Source organism: Chondrus crispus, genomic scaffold, assembly GCF_000350225.1.
Source record: "Chondrus crispus Stackhouse genomic scaffold, scaffold_124, whole genome shotgun sequence".
Lineage (NCBI taxonomy): Eukaryota > Rhodophyta > Florideophyceae > Gigartinales > Gigartinaceae > Chondrus > Chondrus crispus.
Genome location: NW_005178986.1, coordinates 220,645 through 235,551, shown reverse-complemented (window position 1 = coordinate 235,551; position 14,907 = coordinate 220,645). Strand labels below are relative to the sequence as shown.

General features: G+C 54.2%; 2 protein-coding genes across 2 annotated transcripts; both read right to left on the bottom strand.

The window, feature by feature from the left end:
• Positions 1-6,110: 6,110 nt before the first annotated feature.
• Positions 6,111-9,172, bottom strand: CHC_T00009276001 (ATP dependant DNA helicase). Its single transcript, XM_005712939.1, has 4 exons — positions 8,590-9,172; positions 8,086-8,559; positions 7,385-8,037; positions 6,111-7,316 (listed from the first exon to the last, which is right to left on the bottom strand). The coding sequence occupies exons 1-4, from the start codon at positions 9,170-9,172 to the stop codon at positions 6,111-6,113; spliced, it is 2,916 nt and encodes a 971-aa protein (XP_005712996.1).
• A 668-nt stretch (positions 9,173-9,840) lies between these two features.
• On the bottom strand, positions 9,841-14,532 carry CHC_T00008973001 (ATP dependant DNA helicase). The gene is made up of 6 exons (XM_005712938.1): positions 13,575-14,532; positions 12,533-13,460; positions 11,952-12,496; positions 11,452-11,903; positions 11,318-11,354; positions 9,841-11,114 (listed from the first exon to the last, which is right to left on the bottom strand). Exons 1-6 carry the CDS (start codon positions 14,530-14,532, stop codon positions 9,841-9,843), a joined length of 4,194 nt encoding a protein of 1,397 aa, XP_005712995.1.
• Positions 14,533-14,907: the final 375 nt, after the last annotated feature.

The window sequence follows — 14,907 nt, the reverse complement described above, 5'->3', positions numbered from 1 at the left end:
AGACGTCTCGGGGGAATTGTGCTGCAGAGAAATGCGTACCTTCATCTACAATATGCAAGACCGGTTTTCTATCGATGTACACGATATCTAACAGTATTCTCTCATTGAAGCGGACATTCTCTGCTCCAAAAGATACCCTGAAACGTGATGGTGCGTTCTGAACTCTTTGACAAGGATCGCACCTCTTTGCGAGATCCCGTAACGTTTCCAGAGTACCAGGGGTAGCTTCTTCTGGTCGAGCACAGCGGAGAAGATTGAACAGCTTCTGAGCTGATAGATGAAAGAATTGTTTGTGTAGTTTTTGAAGTTGTGTTCTGCTGAAGTAGATATTCGGTGGGAAGTACATTTTGGCGAAAACATGATTGCTTTTCGCCCTGTACAGGGGTACAGCCCATTCATTCATGCAACATATCCTTTCTTTCTTATTCTAGATCCTTTTTCGCTTTGTCAGACGATTCGCGACAGTGTTTGCGATGAGGGATTCCCGGTCCAGGATGTCCATCCCAAGTAAAGCTGGAATGTCTGCTTGAACGACATCAAGTTGCACGTTGATAGGAGCAACACCGAAGGGTGTCTTAAGTGGTATTGTAATCTGTCCAAGCGACTCAAAAGTGGTTTCGGCAAAGCGGAAACGGTTCTGAAACGGTGGCGGTGAGAGATTTAGAGATCTCAAGTCTTGTTGGGCGAACATTCAAGTCAGCTCTTCATGTCCTATGACAGATTTCGGTGCTCCAATGTCAAGACAAAAGCCTTGATAACAGTAACGGTTATAGTTGTTCAATTTCGTTGCATGAATGTGAGTCGCATCAACTTCGATGGGAGATTGTTTGCTCCTGGGATGAGTGGTGCAATGGGAGGCTGCCCATCGCGCTGGGCCGCGAAGTTGAGGCTGATTACTTCGTCGCCGAGTTAAAAATCCTGCTCTTCGATGTTTGTGCCGTAAGGAGTATGTCCCTCAGACATGGATGATGATAAGTGATGGGTGAACCATTCATTATCTTCCTCTTCAACGGCAGCAGTATCCTGAACAGGATTGTCAGACGTTAATGAATCGAACAGGTATACCTCGTCTGCCGTTTGGATGGGGCATTGACTAACTGTTGCTTCATTGTCGCGTGTCAAATTGTTTGGGGTATCCGTTGATTCAGGGAGGTCTTGAATGAGTTCTCTATCCAGGGCTGCGACAAAGTCAGACATGACATGTACTGCCGATTCGCCATTGACCATCCGCTGACGCACCTGATTCCGAATGGATCCGGCTTTGCATCGATGTGCTGGACGCCATGCAACACGACATCTATGACATTCTTTCTGACGTCTGCTCTCTTCGAAAGTACGATTTGCGGGAGAAAAGCAATGCCCGGGCGACCAATATTCAATTGTTGTCTACCCTTGAATCCTCCTCTCGGAGGGTACTTCTGCACATACTTCGGGTTACGGCCATACTGTTGTACGAAAATGTCGTCTGAGAAAGCATGTCGGATACCCGTAGGTCTCCTGGATACATTGAGTATCTCTTCTTCAAGTTGCATGTGCTCACGGAGTGATGTGATAAATCCATTGAATGAGTATTGCGCAGTGACAATATTACTTATGGGAGTCTTCGACCAAGAGTAGCACAATACAGCGTTGCGCAAGTATCCGATCTTGTGCGGTTCAGATCTAAAATGTGGAGGGCATTGTGGTGACATCTCTTCGATCATGCTGACAACCTTAGTCAAGCCCTCAGTGGATGAGGATAGCTCATGTTCCGACATTATACTGTTCATTCTTAACGTAGACAGTATTCCATATACTTGGATTTGGCGTGCGTTACTGTTGAATTCTGTCACCATAATCTCTGCCATCTGTTCAAAAGGCATATCATCTCTAGCGTTATTGAAGAAGAATGTCCTTGCCAGTCCATTAAGAATGTTAACGAAGTAGTCGGCCTTTTGCGAAGTAGACAAGCGATGTTGACGTGCACATATGTTGTAGTCGCGAAGCGTCATTTCGATTGACTGAGTCAGGCCACCGGTAAAACGGTAATCCTTGAAGTGCTGAAATACATAGATTTCCTTTCGAGTGTCTTCTCTCACATCTATCGAATACGGAAGGGAAGATTCGACCCCTGCGACAGTCGTAGACGGTGGGACAGCACCATTTGTTTGATTATCATTACGAATGCCATGTTCCGCTCCTGCAACATTGATAGCTTGACGATGATGAGTATGCTGGGAAGTTCCATTACCTCTCGGAGTGGTAATAACATTCGCTATCGAAGACGGAGTGTCACCGAAATTGTCCCTGTTGTCCGCTGGTACGACTTGTGGTGTTGCTTGGACACCTGCAGTTAAAAACACGGGTGCTTCAGTTGCAACACTCATTTGTTTGGTTAGGAGGTTGGGTGATCCCTGAGTACGACGATACGTTCCCACAGCGGTGCGAATAGTATCGCGAGAGCACCCTAAGAAGTTTGTAACCCAAACGTGTGTCATGATTGAACGGTTGCTGGTATCACTAGAACTCAGTTCTAATGTTGTGCTCAAACCGTCAAGAACACCACCAAATCCATAGAGAGTGGCAATATCCCGTAACAAAGCAAGAGGGAACAAAGGCGCGCGTAGTAGTTCCACATTCAGAATGTCCTCAGGTGACGGCATCAAACTCTTCATGGCTTCTCTCACTTCATCAATAAGGGGCACAGTTACACTCGCAGAACTTGCCGATTCGTCGGCTATGGGGTACAGGTTGAGGGTGTAGAGAGCTACGTCCCATAGCTGTTTTCCATGTTCAGTAGTGGGTTCTACTATAGATGCAGATCGCTTGAGGCGCTGGTACCGGGCATTCACTTGAGCACGGGTAGCGGTAGCCATGGTGGTCAACCACTAGGGAACAAGTAGATTCAAGGTAGACGTATGAGCGAAGATAAGTATCCAGAATCCGGATTGTCGTTGGAAACCTTCTTTGCTCTCTGCGCACGAGGTTCTCGTCGTACAATCGTCGAACAGTAAAGGCTCGTGCAGGAGGGGGTGTGGAGAAAAAGGAGAACAGGATGTTGGGTAGAGGGGTCTCTTCCCTTCTGTCAAAGATACGCATAAAATGCACTTTACTTCGATAAACCCAACTGCCTCCTCTACTAGTGATGAGGATCGTACCCAGGTATATGTGGTGGACTCAGTCTCGTCGGCGCTAATCGCCCATGGACTGAATGTAAATTTCTTATTATTTCGAGTCGATCTCGATCTCGTTTTGGGCTGACGTGTGACCAATTATCTGTCGAGTATCTCGAGTCTCCGAGACCTCATAAGTCCGACAGAAACCCCGCTTTATGCAGACCTCGCTGTCTGCATACCCTCGAAAGTTGCATGCAAATATCATTTACCGTGAAAAAGTTGGGATTTTTACCTTGAATGGCCAATAGACTGCATACTGCATACGTGCATACACAATCCCAGCTGCAGCATGTTTTTCAGTTGTATTTTGGGGATCATTCCCCCGCATATATCACATTCTTAAAATGTGAAATCCGTAGTTACAATGAGCACGGTGTAAGGTTCAAACGGATTGCATTACAGAGTAGAGAGTCTACTAAATCCAGTTGGGGAGGACGAGGTGACGGAGATACTAACTATTGAAAACCAGAGGGAATTTATCGCCAGTATGGAGGGTATTGAAGAAGAGCCACAAGGAAGCGATGCCGAGAAGGAGTTTTACAGTATTGAGGAGGAGTTGAAGGGTTTGGCAGTAGAAGGATCTGTATTGGAAAGAATGGACAAAAGCCTACAGAAACGATTAAGGCAGTGCTAGAAGAACTTAAGATTGCGAAATCAGGCTGCGTTCCATCAGTAAACGATATTTGACCATTTCAGAAAACAGTAAAAATTCCTTCGCTGTCAGCATAACCCCGTTATTTGTATACTGTACTCGTTCAGTTGACCTAGTGGCATGCGGACAACGGGGGAATACTGTAGTACAGTATTACAATATTTGCAATACAGTAAAGGGTACAAGTGGGCTCCGTGCGCGCTTCGCGCGCCTATCCAAGTCCCTTCCTCCTCTGCTCCTCGTTCTGCACACGCTGTCGTTCCCCGCCCCGCTGCTCCCCTTCCCTCTGCGCTAACTCTCCCGTATTCTCTCCGGTCTTTGTCGCCCCTTGCCCCCTCGTCCTGCTACACATTACTCGCCCATGCGCGTGGCGCCCGGTCCGCGCCGCCGCCCTCTGCGCCGCCGCCAGCCTGTGTCCCCTTCCCCCCCGGCTGCGGCTCGGTCCCTGCAGCCCGCAAACATGGTCAGCGCCGCTGCCCTTTACGCCGCCGCTTGCTTCCGCCTAACACTGCTACCTGGCGCCGGCTCCCGGCACCCACCCGCCTGCGCGCGCCCTCCTGCACCGCCGGCTGCGACACCTGCCTGGCTTGCAGCTACCACTTTCCCCGTTCTTCGCCCCTCCGTGATGCGTGCGGCCCGCGCCGCCGCCCTCCGCGCCACCGCTCCCACCACTACCTCGACCGCCCCTTCCGAAGCGCACCCGTCCACCACGTCCCCGCCCCGCAGGTACACCCCGCCCACCAGCCCGCAGAACGTCTCTGCCACGCCGGCGTCCGTCCCCCCCGCCACTGCCACCCACCACGCACGTCGTCCGCCCCATCTCGCCGCGCACGGCGCTTTTCGCCGCGTGCTGCCCGCTCATGTTGCGCAGAATCTCCACGCAGCTCGCCACCACGCGCGCTTCGCCCGCCCGCCTGTCCAGCAGAGTCTCCGCCGCAGCTGGGAACCGCTTTGCGTGGAGCTCCATGCACACGGCGTCCGCGATCTCGCGCGCACGCCCGTCCCACCCGCCGCACTCGCCCACCACGGCGTCAACGCCTGCCTCCGCTGCTACCCGGCACACGACGTCGGTAACCGTCTCTGAGCAACCCAGTTAGCGGCCGCTCGCCGTCGCGCCTTCCCCGCCCCCCAACACCCTCGCCCGGTTGAAGCCCACTCGCCGTCCCGCCTCCACCGCTCCCCGGCAAGCTCGCCCGGTTGAAGACCCTTGTAGTGCTCCACGCCGTCCAGCTCTGGCCCGGTCCGCTCCCGCGCCCTCCGCTCCCGCACGCGCACGGGCGAGTGTGGTGATCCATGCTGCCCCGCTTCGGCGCCCCCTACCTACCCTCCCCCACCGTTCCCATCGCTGCCCCAGCCCACATCTCCTCCACGTCATCGCCGCACACCCAAAACCGCCCTCCGCCCACCATCATCTTGCAGCCCACCGTCCCTATCGCCGCCCGTCGCCGCCCCGGCCCGCACTTCCTCGTCGCCGCGCATCCACATCCGGCCCCCAAAGTCGGAGCACCACGCGCTGCGCAACTCCGCCTTGAAGAATTCCGGCCCCCTCACGCACAGCCCCCCGCGCACCACCGCCCCGCCCACGTCGCCACGAGCCTCCGGTATTTCGGGCAGCTCCGTGTCTCACGCGTCCGCCCCTCTGTCGTATGCGTCCATCTACCACACCGCCGTCACGTGCTCGCAGTGCCCGCCGCAGTTCCGCCCACAATGTAGATCTGCGTGGCGCGGTTTAAACGGATCCGGGCTAAAATTTGTAGTGTACTGTAGCGCGGCCGCGCTCGGCAGTCCGCACAGTTATTTTAATTTTAAAATTTAACTTGTCGCCACTTGTCAGCCTGTACTGTAGTGGGGCCCCGCCCCGCAGTCCGCACAGTAATTTTAATTTAAAATGTTACACTTGTCGCCACTTGTCACCGCCACGTGTCCCCGTGGCGGCCTGGCCTGCGGCCAGGCCCCGCCCGTGGCCGCCACTTGTTACGGTAGCGCCAATGGCAACGCGGGAGCGCAAGGACATACAGACACACACACAGACACGGATTTTAGTAGTTGTAGACAAGTGGGCTCCGTGCGCGCTTCGCGCGCCGAGCCAAGGAGGCGTGGAGGAACACTATTTGGGAAGGGTGGCAATGAAAATATGTAAAGACAATGGCGTTTACTTTTTTTGGTAACTACTGAAGGACCTCGGGGTACACTACGTTTCGCGTGGTTTCATTGGACTCTCGAGTGAGGACAGTGACGTTGACTGGGTGAGTAGTCCTTGATAGTGCGACATAGAGTTGACCGTGCGAGAAGCAGTGATCTCGTTAGTCGAGACCAATGCGGCCACCGAAGGATTGGCCTTGCGCTTTGTTCGTTGTAAGGGCGAAGCACGTGCGAATGGGGAACTGCGGTCGGGTGAAGCCAGGGATGGGAAAGTTGTCGTCTCCTGGTCCGCAGGGCATTCGAGGAAGACACAGTCTGTTGCCTTGGTGTGACCCGGTGGTAACGTGTAGAAAGAGCAGGTTGTTGGTCATGTTCTCGATGACATATCGCGCGCCGTTGACGTGACCGGTAGCGGGATCGAGATTGCGCAGAAGCATGACGATGAAGCCTTTCTTGAGCTTGAGCTTGTGGTCTGGTAGAGCAGATCCGGCGGTCAAGGTGTTGAGCATTTCTGTGGGATAGATCAGGGCGTTGGTGTCTTCGTTCTCGACCTTGTCTGCGCTCAAATACGTTCGATACGATCCCAGAATCATGTTGCCGATGACCTCGTTGACTTCCTCGAGCGGCCTGTTCTTTGTGGTGAGTATAACGCGCTTGGTGAGCCAGGCAGGGTCGGCGTGATTGTCTCGAATGCCTTGGAAGACCTTGAGGCACAAATTGCGGATGGTGTGCTCGAACGCAACGGACTGTGGTAGTGAGATCCATTCCGGGCGCTGTTCGCCTTGAAGTCTGCCTTCCCCGACGCTGAGGAGGAATTCTGGAAAGTTGAGAGCCTCCACATCTGCTGCAGGGTCCGCTCGGAGAGCAGCAAGGCGCATGTTCTCGGTAAGGCGCAGGAATCGGCACTCTCGATACAGCGGGGAAGCCTTGACCCACGCACTCACGATTTGACCTCTGGACCCGCCCGGAACGGCGGGAAGGATTTGTCTAAAGTCTCCAGCGAGCACGAGGAACTTTCCTCCGAAGGGCCGGTAGGTTTGCATCAAGTCTCGAAGGGAGCGATCGACAGTCTCAATGCAATGTCGATGGCACATGACGATCTCGTCCCATATGATGAGATCGACTTGTTGCAGTGTACGGCCTGTGTCGGAGTTTGCGGAGAAGCTGCACGTGCTTTCGGCAGATACAGGAATGGGAATCTTGAACACGGAATGAGCGGTGCGTCCACCGTCGAGCAGCACAGCAGCAACAGCAGACGTAGCGACAGCGATGACTTGCTTACGGCGCGTACGAAGGAAGTTTTGAATGGCTCTGAGCACGAATGTTTGCCTGTTCCGCCAGGAGCATCGAGGAAGAAGAGACGACCACTTCGTGTCGGCATAGAAGGTCCCGCAACGGCGCTTAAGGATCCTTGAAGCAATGCAGAGACGGATACGCCTGGAAGCAAGGAGCCCACTATTTCGTCAAAGGCATGACGTTGATTTGTGTTCAACAGCGGCAACGACGTCTGTAGTCGCCCTTCCCACTGCTGCGCTCGTGCTTCGGGGGTCTCGATCTCGTTTTGCTGTTCTAAAGCGGGCAGGCTGTCATCGGGCAGTGGGAGTCCGAAGTTTGCGAGCGTCCAGTCGGATCGCACGGTCTGCAGAGCCTCCTGTACCTCTCCAAGTACGTAAGATGTGGCGTGGTGATCATCGCGAAGCTGCTGTCTTCGAATGGGTTGTCTGCGTGCACGATTGCGAATATCGGTGAGAAACATGTCCAGGTGGTTGTTCCACAGCGAGAGAGGGTCCGAAGGCTGGCAGTGTGCCAGAATCGTAGCAAACAGATGAGAAAGAGGAACGAAGCTTGACCGGAATGAATCTCGGATTGCGTGCTTCCACTCGGCATCGTCGGCCAGCAAACCGAGTCGTAAGCAAGCTTGTCGGAAGCTGGTGCACTGCTCGCCGTCGATATTTCGCAAGTTCTCGAAGGATGTTGCCCCTGGCACTTGTGTGAGGAGGAGGCGAAGAAAGTAGCGCTCACCCTCCCTCGGACTGACAGTGTAGATTCGACCGACTGCGTTGGCACCTGTACCACTGAAATCGTAGGCTTCCTCTTCGCTGGTGGCGTTCCGTCTTCGCAGGGTTGCTCTTGGACTCCATGACTTGGTGCGTGTCTTCCACGTAAAGTACCTTGGAAACTTGTGGTACCGAAGATGCCTCGCGCTTGGGTACTTCTCGTTGGCTTTAAACCACTCGGTCAGCTTCGTACCTGATGCTGGTCGAAGCGCCGCCTCCTGCTCTCGCCCTTCCTCCAAGTATACTGTATGGTGGTTGGGCAGATGCACCGTAAGTCTGACCACTGGAGGATTGCGATCTACAATGTCAAAGGAGAATAACCTCCATGCGGCCTCCGATGCCGAAACGTATCTGGCATCTTGGAAGTTGGAGATCTCATCGTGGCACTCGTTCCCGGCAGTGATTTCCATGGTCACTCGGTCTTGTCCCTTGCAAACATACTTGAAGAGGTACTTGATTCCGCCAACGCGTGACACGCAGAGTTCCACATTCAAATGGCAAGCGAATGATCGTAGAAGCAGAGGACTGTGGGGAACGACCCAGTAGTTGTCGACTACGACGGATTGCTGTCGTCGGCCAACACAGGAGGGTCGCTCGATGGAGACGCCACCTGCAGAGGGGGACCTTCTGCGGTACGTGATGTAGTACTCACTGTCAGACTGGCTGGTGTCGTGTTTGAACGATTTTGGAAACACTTTCCTGCAGTACTGCTCGCCCATGCACACGGCTGTTGGATTGCGTTCTCCACATGGATTGTGAATCATATGCTTGAGCACGACCTCTTGGAGTTCTAGATCTTGGGCAGACGGGATCTCGGCAGAGATAATGCGGTCGACGTTTTCGGGAGTACGCAGATCATTCTTGGAGACTTCATCTAGGAAAAATACAACGTGAGCGTGGGGAAGACCGCGTTTCTGAAATTCGATGACTCGTACATGGGCAACGACGGTTCCGAATACTTCTTCGTTGATGACCAAGGACATGAGATCTTTCATTTTCAGACGAAACACACGGGCGCACAGGTCCAGTCTGTCCTGAGGCGTTTGGTTCGGCAGTAGGGGTCTTGTGACCTCCGGCCAGCTTGGATTGCATGTCATAGTGAGGAAGATGTCCAGGTGGCCAATTTGGTTCGATATAGCAATGATGTCGTGCATCTGCTGCCTCATATAGCGGTCACCTCCAATGTACGTGAAAGGGAGAATGAACAGTCGTCCCGCACGCACGGCATCGGCTTCATCTTCAGCACGACAGGAGTCTCCTAGGCTGTCGCGCAGTGAGGTGTAGTCGGCGCCTCGAAGCTGTGTCTCGTGCTGTGTCTGGTTGTGGCGGAGATACGAAAGCCTTTCTGCCTCCACACGGTGTGCGCCGGGATCGCTAGCGAACGCGAAGCGGATCGGGGCTGTATTATTATTTTTACTCTACTGTAGTGTTAAATTTAAATTCGTAAACTACTGTAGTGCCGCATTGGTGCCCGTGGTAGCCACGTGTCCCAGTGGCGCGCTGGCCTGCGGCCAGGCCGCCCCCAGTCCGCACAGTACACTTGTCACTGTAGTAAAAAATGAAATTAAATCACGGCCCCGCCGCTTTCTACACGTGTCCGCGTGGCCGCCACTTGTCGCCGCAGCGCCCCCGTGCGCCAATGAGAACCCGTGCGGGAGCGCACGAACACACATACACAAACACACAGACAGACAGACACGGAAATTAGTATACGCGGGGACAAGTGGGCTCCGTGCGTGCTTTGCGCGCCGAGCCAAGGAAGCGTGGAGGAACACTATTTGGGAAGGGTGGCAATGAAAGTATGTAAAGACAATGGCGTTTACTTTTTTGGTAACTACTGAAGGACCTCGGGGTACACTACGTTTCGAGTGGTTTCATTGGACTCTCGAGTGAGGACAGTGACGTTGCCTGGGTGAGTAGTCCTTGATAGTGCGACATAGAGTTGACCGTGCGAGAAGCAGTGATCTCGTAAGTCGAGACCAATGCGGCCACCGAAGGATTGGCCTTGCGCTTTGTTCGTTGTAAGGGCGAAGCACGTGCGAATGGGGAACTGCGTTCGGGTGAAGCCAGGGATGGGAAAGTTGTCGTCTCCTGGTCCGCAGGGCATTCGAGGAAGACACAGTCTGTTGCCTTGGTGTGACCCGGTGGTAACGTGTAGAAAGAGCAGGTTGTTGGTCATGTTTTCGATGACATATCGCGCGCCGTTGACGTGACCGGTAGCGGGATCGAGATTGCACAGAAGCATGACGATGAAGCCTTTCTTGAGCTTGAGCTTGTGGTCTGGTAGAGCAGATCCGGCGGTCAAGGTGTTGAGCATTTCTGTGGGATAGATCAGCGCGTTGGTGTCTTCGTTCTTGACCTTGTCTGCGCTCAAATACGTTCGATACGATCCCGGAATCATGTTGCCGATGACCTCGTTGACTTCCTCGAGCGGCTTGTTCTTTGTGGTGAGTATAACGCGCTTGGTGAGCCAGGCAGGGTCGGCGTGATTGTCTCGAATGCCTTGGAAGACCTTGAGGCACAAATTGCGGATGGTGTGCTCGAACGCAACGGACTGTGGTAGTGAGATCCATTCCGGGCGCTGTTCGCCTTGAAGTCTGCCTTCCCCGACGCTGAGGAGGAATTCTGGAAAGTTGAGAGCCTCCACATCTGCTGCAGGGTCCGCTCGGAGAGCAGCAAGGCGCATGTTCTCAGTAAGGCGCAGGAATCGGCACTCTCGATACAGCGGGGAAGCCTTGACGCACGCACTCACGATTTGACCTCTGGACCCGCCCGGAACGACGGGAAGGATTTGTCTAAAGTCTCCAGCGAGCACGAGGAACTTTCCTCCGAAGGGCCGGTCGGTTTGCATCAAGTCTCGAAGGGAGCGATCGACAGTCTCAATGCAATGTCGATGGCACATGACGATCTCGTCCCATATGATGAGATCGACTTGTTGCAGTGTACGGCCTGTGTCGGAGTTTGCGGAGAAGCTGCACGTGCTTTCGGCAGATACAGGAATGGGAATCTTGAACACGGAATGAGCGGTGCGTCCACCGTCGAGCAGCACAGCAGCAACAGCAGACGTAGCGACAGCGATGACCTGCTTACGGCGCGTACGAAGGAAGTCTTGAATGGCGCTGAGCACGAATGTTTTGCCTGTTCCGCCAGGAGCATCGAGGAAGAAGATACGACCACTTCGTGTCGGCATAGAAGGTCCCGCAACGGCGCTTAAGGATCCTTGAAGCAATGCAGAGACGGATACGCCTGGAAGCAAGGAGCCCACTATTTCGTCAAAGGCATGACGTTGATTTGTGTTCAACAGCGGCAACGACGTCTGTAGTCGCCCTTCCCACTGCTGCGCTCGTGCTTCGGGGGTCTCGATCTCGTTTTGCTGTTCCAAAGCGGGCAGGCTGTCATCGGGCAGTGGGAGTCCGAAGTTTGCGAGCGTCCAGTCGGATCGCACGGTCTGCAGAGCCTCCTGTACCTCTCGAAGTACGTAAGATGTGGCGTGGTGATCATCGCGAAGCTGCTGTCTTCGAATGGGTTGTCTGCGTGCACGATTGCGAATATGTGTGAGAAACATGTCCCGGTGGTCGTTCCACAGCGAGAGAGGGTCCGAAGGCTGGCAGTGTGCCAGAATCGTAGCCAACAGATGAGAAAGAGGAACGAAGCTTGACCGGAATGAATCTCGGATTGCGTGCTTCCACTCGGCATCGTCGGCCAGCAAACCGAGTCGTAAGCAAGCTTGTCGGAAGCTGGTGCACTGCTCGCCGTCGATATTTCGCAAGTTCTCGAAGGATGTTGCCCCTGGCACTTGTGTGAGGAGGAGGCGAAGAAAGTAGCGCTCACCCTCCCTCGGACTGACAGTGTAGATTCGACCGACTACGTTGGCACCTGTACCACTGAAATCGTAGGCTTCCTCTTCGCTGGTGGCGTTCCGTCTTCGCAGGGTTGCTCTTGGACTCCATGACTTGGTGCGTGTCTTCCACGTAAAGTACCTTGGAAACTTGTGGTACCGAAGATGCCTCGCGCTTGGGTACTTCTCGTTGGCTTTAAACCACTCGGTCAGCTTCGTACCTGATGCTGGTCGAAGCGCCGCCTCCTGCTCTCGCCCTTCCTCAAAGTATACTGTATGGTGGTTGGGCAGATGCACCGTAAGTCTGACCACTGGAGGATTGCGATCTACAATGTCAAAGGAGAATAACCTCCATGCGGCCTCCGATGCCGAAACGTATCTGGCATCTTGGAAGTTGGAGATCTCGTCGTGGCACTCGTTCTCGGCAGTGATTTCCATGGTCACTCGGTCTTGTCCCTTGCAAACATACTTGAAGAGGTACTTGATTCCGCCAACCCGTGACACGCAGAGTTCCAAATTCAAATGGCAAGCGAATGATCGTAAAAGCAGAGGACTGTGGGGAACGACCCAGGAGTTGTCGACCACGACGGATTGCTGTCGTCGGCCAACACGGGAGGGTCGCTCGATGGAGACCCCACCTGCAGAGGGGGACCTTCTGCGGTACGTGATGTAGTACTCACTGTCGGACTGGCTGGTTTCGTGTTTGAACGATTTCGGAAACCCTTTCCTGCAGTACTGCTCGCCCATGCACACGGCTGTTGGATTGCGTTCTCCACATGGATTGTGAATCATATGCTTGAGCACGACCTCTTGGAGTTCTGGATCTTGGGCAGACGGGATCTCGGCAGAGATAATGCGGTCGACGTTTTCGGGAGTACGCAGATCATTCTTGGAGACTTCATCTAGGAAAAATACAACGTGAGCGTGGGGAAGACCGCGTTTCTGAAATTCGATGACTCGTACATGGGCAACGACGGTTCCGAATACTTCCTCGTTGATGACCAAGGACATGAGATCTTTCATTTTCAGACGAAACACACGTGCGCACAGGTCCGGTCTGTCCTGAGGCGTTTGGTTCGGCAGTAGGGGTCTTGTGATCTCCGGCCAGCTTGGATTGCATGTCATAGTGAGGAAGATGTCCGGGTGGCCAATTTGGTTCGATATAGCAATGATGTCGTGCATCTGCTGCCTCATGTAGCGGTCACCTCCAATGTACGTGGAAGGGAGAATGAACAGTCGTCCCGCACGCACAGCATCGGCTTCATCTTCAGCACGACCGGAGTCTCCTAGGCTGTCACGCAGTGAGGTGTAGTCGGCGGCTCGAAGCTGTGTCTGGTTGTGGCGGAGATACGAAAGCCTTTCTGCCTCCACTTTGCAGAACTGGTCAACCAAATATTGCTGAAAGAGTCGCGCTGCGTGCAAAATTGTGCTGAACTCGCCTGCTCTTTCGAACAAATGCCATCCGTAGTACATCATCGGAGTAATCTTGGTACGTCTGCCGTCGTCATCACTGGAGAATCGAAGCTCTGGATACCATCCATCTCTACCGTTCGGGAACAAAAGCACGTAACTCAACGGATCGTATGCACGATGACTGACTGAAATTGGATCCAGCACTTCGTTCCCGTTACTGTTCAGAGTCCCTCGCCTGCGCACGACGATATCTCTTCGCCCAATCTCTCCGTCTTCATTTCCAGGGATCAAAGCTGCCACTTCAGAAGCTTCGGGACCATTGTACCGGCGCACGTGCTCATGACTTGGCCTGCGGTCGGCATGGATGACCATCTGGTACGGGGCTGGAGTGTTGGGTTGAGGGGATTGAGCCCATTCTCGCATACTGAGAACAGTCTGCACGTAGGGGTTGCATTCGTGCAGCATGTGCGTCAGTTGCATTAACAGTGTGTCTTCCAGCTGTGTAGAGGCTCCGCCAAGCCTTGTGCGCGTTTGAGTACCGTAGTCAGTGTCGTGAATGTAAACGGAAGCAAAGGAAGGCGCCCGCCCCTCGGATGGAATCATGGGACCCATGTAATGGTACATCTCGCCCTGCATCGTCATTGTGGGGTTAAAATTGGAAGTACCGGGCCCTCTGTTCACCCATTTGGCGACCACGGACGCCATAGACAGCGCTGAATTGTATGCTCGAATGTTTTTACGGAAGCGGCGGGCCCTTGGAGTATCATCGATGAGAAGAGAGCGCAGAAGAGCTGGCGGGTCGGTGAGAAGGGGCAGTGACAGCTTCCCCTCCCCACAGCATGTGGAAAACATGGGCCTTGCGGCAGAGCTGCTCACGATGCGTTCTTGGACGAAATGCAGAGCTTTGCAGTGCGAACACTCAATATGGACCATGCCGAGATCGCGAAACGAAGGCGAGGATTCGGGTAGTGGGGGGAAGAGCTGCCGAGAAGCCGTTCGAGCCTGGCCGTCGGATCGTTGCCGGGCATTCCGAGTCGGTGTGTCTTGTGCATCCCTTGATCGTTGGGTGGATAGACGGTCAAGGTCTCGCCGCGCCTCACGAGCAGGAGTAATTTCCTCGGCTCTAGCTCCTCGTGTCGCATTGCGATCCGCTTCGCGCCGTGCATCTCGGAGGGGGGTATTTTCTTCCGCTCTAGCTGCTTCTGTGGATCTTCGGTTTGAGTCTTGACGCTCATGTCTCTCTGGGGTTGTCGCGTCAGCTCTTCTCTGTTGCATTGAGACACGAGAGGCCTCCAATCGAGTTATGCGGTCAGGAGTGCTCTCAGCCTGTCTCGTGCGTTGCATAGATGCTCGATTCGAGGCTCTGGCACGTTCCGTTGCTGCTCGGAGCTTTGGAGACTCTCTGGGACCCTCTGTCCGTGATTGACCGGCTCTGCGCGCCCTGGTTCTCTCCCTGTTTCGACGAAGACGCTCTTCGCGCTGCTCAGAAGTCTCTGCTGCTCTTCGTGCTGCAGTACGTTCCCGGGCGGTTTGGCGACGCGCTTGAGCCTCAGATTCGGTGTGTTGTCCCCTCCGGATTCTCGCCCGAGCTCGACCTGCCTCACGACGTGCTTGAGCTTCAGATTCCGACTCTTGCGCTCTCCTTGCCCT

What these genes read in the sequence shown, in the direction of transcription:
- CHC_T00009276001 (XM_005712939.1), bottom strand. Translation starts at nt 9,172, where the DNA reads ATGAGGCAGCAGATGCACGACATCATTGCTATATCGAACCAAATTGGC. An exon ending in CTCCATCGAGCGACCCTCCT is followed by an intron (nt 8,560 to 8,589) that starts GTGTTGGCCGAC and finishes AATCCGTCGTAG; the next exon opens with TCGACAACTACTGGGTCGTT. An exon ending in TGGGCTCCTTGCTTCCAGGC is followed by an intron (nt 7,317 to 7,384) that starts GTATCCGTCTCT and finishes GCCGACACGAAG; the next exon opens with TGGTCGTCTCTTCTTCCTCG.
- CHC_T00008973001 (XM_005712938.1), bottom strand. Translation starts at nt 14,532, where the DNA reads ATGCAACAGAGAAGAGCTGACGCGACAACCCCAGAGAGACATGAGCGT. An exon ending in GCACGTGCGCCGGTACAATG is followed by an intron (nt 13,461 to 13,574) that starts GTCCCGAAGCTT and finishes ACGGGAACGAAG; the next exon opens with TGCTGGATCCAATTTCAGTC. An exon ending in GAAGGGCGACTACAGACGTC is followed by an intron (nt 11,115 to 11,317) that starts GTTGCCGCTGTT and finishes GCGCCATTCAAG; the next exon opens with ACTTCCTTCGTACGCGCCGT.